General features: G+C 42.8%; 1 protein-coding gene across 1 annotated transcript; it reads right to left on the bottom strand.

The window, feature by feature from the left end:
• Positions 1 to 8,245: 8,245 nt before the first annotated feature.
• BDB00DRAFT_855191 (uncharacterized protein) lies at positions 8,246 to 8,592 on the bottom strand (the record flags this gene model as incomplete). The annotated part of the gene is made up of 1 exon (XM_053125705.1): positions 8,246 to 8,592. The coding sequence occupies exon 1, from the start codon at positions 8,455 to 8,457 to the stop codon at positions 8,248 to 8,250; it is 210 nt and encodes a 69-aa protein (XP_052973556.1). The 5' UTR covers positions 8,458 to 8,592.
• Between the last annotated feature and the right edge of the window lie 2,456 nt (positions 8,593 to 11,048).

Below are 11,048 nucleotides of genomic sequence, written 5' to 3'. Positions count from 1 at the left end.
TTGTATTTTACCGCGTATCAACCCTATTCTTCTGAACCCTTTCTACCTTTTCCCTTTTTATATACTACCTTTTGCCCTTTTCCAAACACCACACGTGTCAGCAGTGACACGAAATGTGTAAAGTGTTAGGGCTTTATTAAATTCGATGAACGAATTCTGGCTTCAGCCAATCATGTTCGATTTTGGTGGCGGATCTTTCTGCCGGCGATGGTCATCCGATCCACAGGTTCCCTACTCCATTGATTTTTTATTAAACTGGGCGTCGTCGTACCTCCTAGCCTGTTTTAAATTAATTATCAACATCTAACACCTGCCTTGCTTCGCTCGGCTGAATGAGCCCCTTCACTGCGCTCCGGGTCATTCAATGGATTGGATGTTTCCTGGGGGCTCCCCCCACACCCCCCTTCTCACTGGGTGTGTAGGCTATTATCAAGTGGTTAAAAACAGCTTGATAATAGCTTGATAATAGCTTGCTATGTAGTTATCATGTTGTTTTTGAACAGCTTGATAATTATGCAGAAACAGCTTCGATTGTTATTATCAAGCTGTTTTTCACCACTTGATAATTTGCTCATACATGTACGTGGAAATGGGGGGTTTTGATATCATGTATGTAGTAGTGGTTGGGTTCTATATCACATTACATATGGATTGGATACTAGGTGCAGTCAAATTCGCAACAGAGTTCTGCATCGCATATTTTAATATACTTCTTTACATGCATACTGATCAAAGCAGCAAGGCAATTGGTTGTATAATTATTTTTTGGATCGTGAAATTACGTGTTATGGGTGATCGAAACCGGTTTTATTATTAAAAATTGATTGACGATTATTACAAATAAAAACATGCCATAGAGATGAAACTAAGCAAAAATTTCTATTCTAAAGGGAAGTGCTATATTGGTTGGTATGTTGGGGCGGCATTGGCATGACAACAAAGAATTGCTAATCTATAGCAAGGCGATTAGCAAAAATAAGAGGGCCAAATCGTAAGAGGAGAACTCAGCAGCAATGTCTAAGAGGCGAGATACATAAAGAGAAAAAAAGTAGAAACGAAGATAGAAAGAAAGTATACTTACAGATAGCGCTACTTGTGTGGCAACAGTCAGGTGCAAACAAAGACTCTGAATAAGAAGATATAAATGCTAACAGCTTCAGATAGTTGAAAGCGTAGGCAAATAAAATATAAGGGACTATTAGTATCTGAACCTCTCAACCATTAGAAAAGACTGTAAAAAGAGGAGAGAGAACTTACACCGTTTCCTTGTTACTCAGTGATGGTGTCTTGAAGATTCATAAAGAATGCAGTTAGTGATTGAAAGCACATCATCGGTACAAAGTTGAAAGTATGTGAAAGATAGAAAATGACCATGTTACATAGATTCTTACCATAGAAAAAAGAATATTCATGGTAGGTGATAAAATACGACGTGGAAGTATGAAAAGAAGAAAAAAGGGAAAAGAAGAGATAGAATAACCAATTCATGCAGTCAGGGAAAATATATCAATCTAAAAAAAAGTCATTTAGGCAAGTTCCTGCTGTCCACAACTCCATCATCACCACCCTACATAGGATCATTGTGTATCCCTATAAAAACGTCCCCCAAGTAATTAATCCCAATAGAACTTACCTTATCCACACCTTCAATCCACACTACTACATAGTAAGCGTAAATAAGTAGCATTGACCATATAGTTATTGAGTGCCGTATACTGAAATACTGTGTAGATGCCCACAATAGGAGAACGCAATGCTACCAGACAGCAACGCATCGAAGAACGTCGGGCTGCTGTTGAGCGGGAAAATTCCGCCAATGCCATGTTGGCAATGGAAGATCGTATAAGAACGCTGGAGGCACATCGCGCCATGCAAGAGCACCAACTGCAGGCTATGGCAAACGTGGTTGCTCGACAGGCGCAGGTGCAACAACAAGCAGCAACACAAGTTGCGGATAACCTAGCTGTGGTCAGTACTCATGGCCAAGGCGCGCAAATGACCCGTGCACCAGATATTTCTGTAAGAAAGTTGATAACATCTTCTTAATGGAAGTAATTAGCATGATATCCTGATATAATTATATAAAGGATGCGATACGCCATCATCACAGCGTTTTGAAAGAGGAAGGCTTTCGTTGGAACGAAGGTATTCGAAGCACCCATAACCGTAGCATTCGTGCCAGTATCATCGAGTACGTACTAGGCCTCGGTCAGTTTGAAATCACGTATGATGAACTGGCCAAAAAGGTGTACACATACTTTGACAATACGTGCACGAGTAATCGTCAGTCAGCTGAGCGTACAGCACGAAGAAAAGTGATCAACCGCCGCAATTGTCGTCGTCATATGGTAATAGATATAGTATGTATGCTGTTAGTATTAGTCTCATGATATATGTTGAGTAGAAGTTCAAGTGACGTCTCGCAGTCTTCCGACGGCATCAGGTCCAGTTGGAGGCGTCCTACCCAGGAGGGGAGGCATTACTCCAAGTTGAGTTTATGTCTGAAGAAGAGACGGACAGTGAATACACTGGTGAAGTAGGGAAGCGCGTTGTGGTCCGTAAGCAGCAATGGCGCAATGAAAGGGTATGTATTTTGGAATGGTTCGTCGTGGCTTCTTTGGCAGAGATTTTGACAAACTGTTTGCAGGCCAATTTGTTTTTACAGCATCTAGATGCGAACAGTCCTGCTACTGAGGCCAACAAGTTGACGAGAGTGGATGGTGTTGATCCTGTTGCCTTGCCTGACAGCGCTCGTGAGAAGCTGGCCGGTTGGGTAGAAGATGTTTAAAATTAACAAAAAGAATAAAATGGTCGCATGGCTGTATGCCGTATGGGTTTGGGGTGGGCACAAACACAGTGATGTTGCAATTGGGGGTACTGATGGCACAACTTATTTTTCAGCCACTTTAAAAAAAACGCGGTTTCCCTTTTCACCTTTCATATTATCCACGCGTTGTTTTCTTACACTTACTCACATTCGCACCATTAAACTGATTACTTGCAAATGCTGGTAAAAAGGCTACTTGCTCTTCCCAACCGCAGCCCCTGGAAACAGATCATAATCGTACTTTGTATGGAAAGCGTATGTCAAGAAGAATTTTTAAAACGAAAAAGACGAGAAAAAGAGGAAAAGGAAAGAGTGGGATGATTACGCCAACATTTTTTTTGGCAAGGGGATAACAACTGTTCGCGCGTTTGCGCTTGACTGTGCGCCGAGTTTTACGACAGCGATTTGTCCATACAAACGATGAACCGGTAGAATGCTTTTCCACGCTGGAGCTCGAAACTGACTACGCCAAGTTTCAATAAAAGAGTCTGAGAATCGTTGGTCGTCGTTGTCTCCGTGGATGCCATACCAACGGACGTAGGCAAAAATATGCTCGGTCTGCTGACTGTGAACAAGCTGCTTATGGCGAAAGAAAAACTGGATTTCGCAAGGCCAAGCCATTACTTCCCCACGGTCGTCAGCATGGAAGAGAACCTGCGCATATGCACCCCGTCGCGATCGCGCCTTGGTACTGCAGTAAGTCTGTCCCATCATTGTTATCGTCTTGATTTTCCAGTATTGATCACTGACAAAACCTTGCCCATCACCAGCTTGGTTATGACGACGGAAAGGCACACCATATGCTACTTAGTAAAATTCGAACAAGAAATCATACAGTTGAGCAGGCATATATGCTATCCGTCCGTAGTCCAAAGGATATGCGTCTGGCGGTAGCGGCTCGCTTCCTGTGACAGAAGTGGCTCTAACATCGGTTCTGTTTCTGATCTATTGACCTTATGATGACTAACATTGTTTACCATCTGTATATGTTATATACATAAATAGATAAGGCACCTTACATTTAATATCCAATAAAGTAAAATTGTAAATATAATATGCTCCTAGCATATACATGTATATACATTACTCCTCTATTATCAGAAAAGTGATTCTATAGCATATCTAACAAACAAACCACCTAAGTACAATTGCCTGGGCGCAAGTATTCTGTTCTTCGTTGTCATTTCTTTCAGTATTGTACATACTTTAGGTACGTTAAGCTTTTTATTAAACTCTTATTATTCCCGTTCCAAAGACCTTGTTCATCTCGAACAATGACGCCCGAGCTATTTTTTTGCAAAAGTAAATATACTCGTCCGTAGAGCAAGTTAAACGATAAGGGCTCTCGAAAAGCGCTATGGCGTAGTTATCCGATAGGTTTTGTTAACGTCAGTAAGCCTGTATCGCCCAGTTCATGCATACCTGTGATCTGCAGCAACATAAAGCTTTTATCCAACTTCTAGCACGGGCTTTGGAAACTGTTGGTTGTAACACGCCAATCGATAAAGCCAGAAACGCATGGACATCGAACTGATGCTGCATAACATTGACGGCTTGTGGGATCGGCTGCACAAGGTCCAGAAAAGCATTCAGAAAGCTGAAATGGTGTTGGCGATTTTCGAAGAGGGCTTCAAACGATCGGACAAAATCGCGAGCTCCGGTCTTCTGTAAGAACTTCTTCATGAACGTCACCTCAAAAGCATCCTTCTGGTTGGTATCAATCTCCTTTAGATACCCGTTGTATCGTTCGAAAGAAAAGAGCCAGTACGCATACAAGGGTCCAAAATCTTCAACTGTTGCATCCAAATGCATGTGGAGGTGCATGTTAGGTGTGACTTCCTCCGCGCCGTACAGTCGCTCAAAACCGGTGCAAAACTGCTGGAGCAAAGTACTTGCTTTTGCAATTTCGTCCATAGTTATTGACGGCTTAACCAACAAACGACATGCATCCACGAATATCAACCAGTTTTGCAGATACATACGCGGAAGATGGCCATCGAGCACTAAAGGCGAGTACACGATGCACCACGATTTCTAGTCGTCGGCGGTCATAAATGAGAAACCACTTTCGATTTTACGCTTCAAGGTAACATAATTGGGCAGGAGGACGATGTCATTTGCGAGTACTTGCATTTGCTCTAAGTCGGCTCTTGTGAGCAGTTCTCGATCGATCCATATTTTGGTCATCCGCTTTGTTGTACCAAGGAACAGATTGTGCATTGGATCGATGATCGTGCAATGGACTGGATCAAAGTAGTGAAGTCGGTGCAGCTCGGACCATCGTGTACCATTCTCACGTTCAAGCGACCGCCTTGCTGTCATCGTCGGCGCAGCAAGCCACTGCTCAGCACAGGCTCTATTTCCCTCGTACGTCCTCAATGCCCAGGTTTCGACGTCGAATCCAGAGTAATTGATGTTGGTCGTGGCCGGAAAAACATTAAATCGACGACCGCATTTATGGCAGGCACAAAGGCTGGTATGAGACGTGAAGCCGCTTGTTTTACGTGCAGCAGGGATATCACAAGTATTGATGAGCAAGGCTAAGCGGACCAATGTTCCTTGTCGGTGCTCACACGTCCTGATCAATTTGCCATTGTACCATTCCAACAATTCACATCAACTAATGGACGGAGAAAATGATTCATGTCCGAGGTACTTGCTTCTCGTGGGCCCGGTATAACACCAACGAGAATGACATTTTCAGTCTTGAAGCGCTCGGACCGGGGAAGATTGTTGATAGATAAGTAAATGGCACCGCATGAGTATGTTGAGTTTAGGAATGGGCCGAACCAGTCTACATTCAACGTCAACAATAGGGATCGAAGCTGCTCAACAAAAGGTCTGCCATCACTGTCTCAAAACTCTCGCCACATATCACCATCGAAGATGTCAAAAAATGTGTCCGCAACTCGTCTGCGGTCTCGCCATTCCTCGATCTTTGCTTCAAATCCTGGTCGCATAAAAAGCCTCTCGATACTCGCAGATAAGGGTTGGTACGCATACACCTTTATGGGAACCCTTCGATTGCCACTGATCTTGAACAATGCATTGCCGCACCAATTACCATAACGGATGTCATCGTTGGTGCATGTTGTCAGGCAGTCAGGGTCAGATAAAAGGTACAGGCTATGACAACGAGAGCAGCACACATAAATGCGTAATTGGTCGGTCAGCGCAGAGAAGCCAGTAAGGCGACGGAGAGTTGCAAGTGAGCCAGGAATGGAAACATTGGGTTGCAGATCACCTAGCAGTAGAATACAAAAGTCAATGATCGTGCACAACAGATGCTCCGAGACGAAGTGTAATTGGAACAACACAAGGAAAAGAATGACAAAGATGAATGGATGCGGATAAGTATGAAGCTGAGGGACGGTAGGAGGAGGAGGAGGAGGATCAAGGTAAGTGTCTTTTTTTCAGAAAAAAAGCATTAATTTCTGTCATTTCGTACAATAAAACCGTTCTTTGCAAAACCAACCTTGTTCGATATTGCTATTTCCAATGTTGGCTTCATCATCGCGATACTCAACATCGTCAGCATTGACAACAAGATCATCGTCGAGATCTCTCTCGGAATCGTCTGTTTCTTCAAGCGAGAACACATTGTCCTCGGCAGAAAAAGGTGTGAAACAGTGGCCTGCAACGGTATCTATTTACTCAAAGATAGTAAATCGTCTATCCCCATGTTTATTGCATTTACACATCATCGTCATACCAGGGGAGGAGGGAGAATCATCGATCATGTCTATATCCATATCGAGATTGTCACCTAGAGGTGATGAGGATGACAATGGATTTTCTTACGGTAAAGTGCTCTCAATATCAGCAACGATAGCACTCACTGTATATACAGCACATAATAATGAGACTTATGACATTTCAATACTATGAGACGATTCTGTTAAAGTACCATTGTGCGAGTGCCTGTCTCTGGCTTGGTCAAAATCGCGGTTTCGGTGATATTCGCGTATTCTGCGGCTCACTATTAGATAGCCTCCACCAGCCGAAGAACACCGCGTGCAAAGACACGCAACAAAAGGCTCGTTGCGATCACGCTGCATTATGAAAAAAGAATGAAATGAAGACAAATGAGCGAGGAGCCAGTACCAGCACTGAACCGCTTATATTCTTTCAAGTGCACCCTTAAGTTTTCCCTAGTATTTTTTCTAGTTGCTACTATAGTCATTGTCCTGCACTTTTCCTTATGTGGGTTTGCTATCTTTGACATTATGCACTGACAATAATGCATCAGGGGATCCAGTTGCTTTTTTGCTTTGTCTCCACAGTTTGTGTATATGCAAAAAATTAAGGAGATAGATTAAAATCATATATGGTCATTGCATAGCCGCGTAGTATTGATGCATGGCAATTCTCATCCCCCAGAAAAGGATGATGAAGGGACTGTGTATGAAGAAATATTTTTGAGGGGGACTATCTTTTTGAGGGGGACTATCTTGAGGAAGCTAATGCCTTTACAAAGGATGCAGTGACATCCACTATATGATTTCATGCATCAAATTTTTTTTTCCCAATTGCATACCAGGTTGCTTTGTAAATTTCTGCACAGAACTACCGAATGTGGCAGCTGGAGGTGCCATAGGGTACATATCAGTTTTTTTATTCAATCTGGCCCCTTGCCAGGTAATTATCAAGCTGTTTTTAAAGAACTTGATAATTCGTTTTTCGCACAGTGTCTAAACCCGAAACTGCTCGCTTCGCGAGCTTATTGATTGCTATGACTACATATAACCCTAAACGTTATCATTGTTGCTATGACACGAAACCCTACTGCACATTGGTTTGTCAAATTTAAAAGGAATGACAGAGTAACTTTTGACTGGTATTTTCACTGTTAATATGAGTATAACTTATTTGTTGCTATCGACAGCTCTTACATATTTTTGAAAGTTCATCAATGTGTCTGCTTTCATTTGAACATCGTGGTAGATTATTGCTGCTTGTTGTAATTAGCTGAAAGGTGACGGCAGTTTCGCGCAGTTCTATATCTTATTGTTTCGCAGCAGATCTACTTACAAAAAAATACTGCGAAAAGGTAAGAATATTCTATTGTACGTTAAACGATATTAAGTTAAAACAAGAGTTTAGAAGAAAGCAAAAAGAAAAAGAGCAGAAAAGGGTTTAGGGTGATGGAGGTGGAGATGCGGTGATTGTTGTAGTGGGAGAGGTTGGTGGTGAATTTTTGGCTTGTTCAGGAACAGAGGCCGGCGGATGCAAGAGGACTTCTTGGTATACGATGTTGGTGGTTTGTGGTGATCCAGACCCTGACAGATCGATGGCAACACGAATGTTATTAGGATTTGTTGCTCTTGAAAAAGCAACATAGAGCTAGCCATGCGTAAAAACGTCTTCTTGAAGCCAGATGCCAACATGCGAAAGGGTTTGACCTTGAGCCTTATGTATTGTTACCCCGAGAACCACCCATAACAAATAAACCAAACATACAAAAGAACCACACACCAAGCGGCAATCAGAATACAATACGTAACTACCGCAGCAACCGCAGCAACTCTACAACTCTCTTGCACCCCCAAATTATCAAAAGGAACAACTATAATTAGAACGAACCCTTTACCTTGTAAAGATTCGATGAACAGCTTGTTGAATAAGAGCATTACCGCAGCATCCGCAGTAACAACAACTACCGCAGTAACAACAACTACCGCAGCATCCGCAGTAACAGCAAGTTACCGCAGCATTGGCGTTGCGCAGCAACCGCAGCAACCGCAGCAACCGCAGCAACCGCAGCATGAATTATCTTAGACATTATTAAATAACCAGAAAGATATAAATACCCCATCATTTTTATTTGAATAAAGACATTGAATTTCTACCTCCCACTTTTGACTTAACTTTTCAAGTGTTGTTTTCAATCACTCAAGACCTAAACACGGCTTGTTTTATCTTACATATTGTTTATTGCTCATAACTGAAGCTAAATAAACTCTTATATTAAGACCAGACGTAACATTCCTGCTCTTATTTCTCATTTACTTGGACAGACGTAACATTCCTGATCCTTATTTCTCATTCATTTTGGACAGACGTAACATCCCTGATCCTCATTTCTACTCACTGAGCTTAATCAAGACAACAGCTCCCTACTATTTACAACCTTGGACATAACCCATACACATTTTTACCTTACTTTACACTCATATCACTTCACAACCCGTCTGTAATAAACGATATTATTACTGGTGCTCACTACAAAACATACACATAAACCGTTACGCAACTACCTGGAATACCCCAAATTCACCGTAACACATCTGGTGCTCACTAGAGGGATAACAAGCACAAAACAAGACAATTACCAAGGATAACGATCTCAAGAACATCCTACTTCAAGGCATTCCCGCGAAACAATCACAAGGACAAGAACTACCTGCCCGATCGGATATCTATCAAGGACAAGAAGACAAGTCAAGATGCAAAAATACATGCCAGGAGCTTTCCAAACAAACAACATGCGAGACGAACTTACTCTGTTGGACGACAGCACACGCTCTTCCATGCCCCCTCATTGGCTGACTTACAGTGGATTCGAGCATGAGAGTTTCCGCACATTTCGTCGTGCGTTTACTTCTTACATACTCGTCACAGGCGCTCAATCAGAGACAAGACGACTAGAAATATTGCAAGGAGTATTGCAAGGACCGGCTTTAACCTATTATCAAACTCAAGTCTTGCCTGAATTACAGGAAGAGAGAGATGAGAACAACTCCCCCGTCACAGTTACAGCAGCATTAGATTTGCTCGAAGACAACTACGTAACTGAATATGACATCCAACGATTCCGCGAACACTTCTACACCATAATGCAAAAGATCGATGAAAGCCCCAGATCCTTCCTCGGAAGACTACGCGAAGCAGCTCATGAAGCTGGCATCACGGAAGCAAGCCAAGTACAATCTCGATTCAAAGCTGGATTACTACCCGAGATCAGAAAGCATTGCATTAGAAGCCGCGCATTGACGCACGAATTGGTACTTCAATACGCTGAAGGATACTGGAATGCTGAAAGAGACAACGGAAGCATTCGCAGAGTAAACCAAAGACGAAGAGACGGCCAGACGCTCGCCGTAATGGGTGAACCCCACAACCAACTAGACACGGAAGAAGATCAAATCTTGGATGAAAAGATCGAACAACTGGTTGAGGCAGGATACTCCCCTGCAACAGCAGCACGAATTGCTATCAGATCACAACAAAGAAACAACGGGTTTCAGCAAAACAATGCCAACTACAATGGACGACGACCGAGCTATCCACCTCGAAGTCAAGAAAGACGATACCCTTACCAACCAGGTCGACGACAAAACTACAATGACCAACAAAATGGGAATGAAAAACAACGCCCATATCAAGACCGCCGACCTTACTACAACAACAACCAGCGACCATATCAACAGCAACAAAGCCATAACAACGGACGTCCACAACAACAAAAGGACCACGATCAAAGGCAGTCGAACGGAAGACCCAACCAGAACGAGGAACCTGCCATGAGAACACCAAAAGAAGATCGACCGAACAGTAATAGCCGAACCAATGTGTACAGCAATTTCGCACATTTGGAAGATCGATACCAAGAGGACTACTACGACGATGTTGACGATTATTGGCATTCAGAAGAAGAATACTACGACGACCAGTATTACGAAGAATCTCAAGGATACAACAAGCCAAAAAACTACTAGGGCCAGTTGCTCATGAGAGACGCGGTCAACTGAACGCCCCCACCAACTATAACAAACCCGCAAGGAACCGAAAAACAAACAAAAGCAAAAGCAAATCCGACCTACAACATCGAGAATATAACAACGCTCAAGAATTATACACTGTACAAAAGCGACCCTTGAGCTTAGAAAACACTGAAAAACGACGAAGTATGAGCCTGAGATCAGGATCAAAAGTCAACAAAATTGTACACGCAGACAAACCCGATCCAGCAAAGAAACGACAACGACGAGTACAATTCCAGGAACAAGAAATCAACAAACGAACATCATCTTCAAGAACCAATGAGCCGACGAACCAACCACAGGCTATACCAAGAGAGATGGCTACACCAATGGATACTACTAGGAATGACCAAACGATGACGGATCGACCAGTTGAACGACCGATGGAAATAGACAGATCCCCAAGCAAAGGAAAGGAACCTATAAAGAAGAACAACATCGACGAAGCAAGAAAACCA

Source organism: Zychaea mexicana, assembly GCF_025766255.1.
Source record: "Zychaea mexicana strain RSA 1403 chromosome Unknown BDB00scaffold_146, whole genome shotgun sequence".
Classification (NCBI taxonomy): domain Eukaryota; kingdom Fungi; phylum Mucoromycota; class Mucoromycetes; order Mucorales; family Lichtheimiaceae; genus Zychaea; species Zychaea mexicana.
This window is presented reverse-complemented; position numbering and strand designations above follow the sequence as displayed.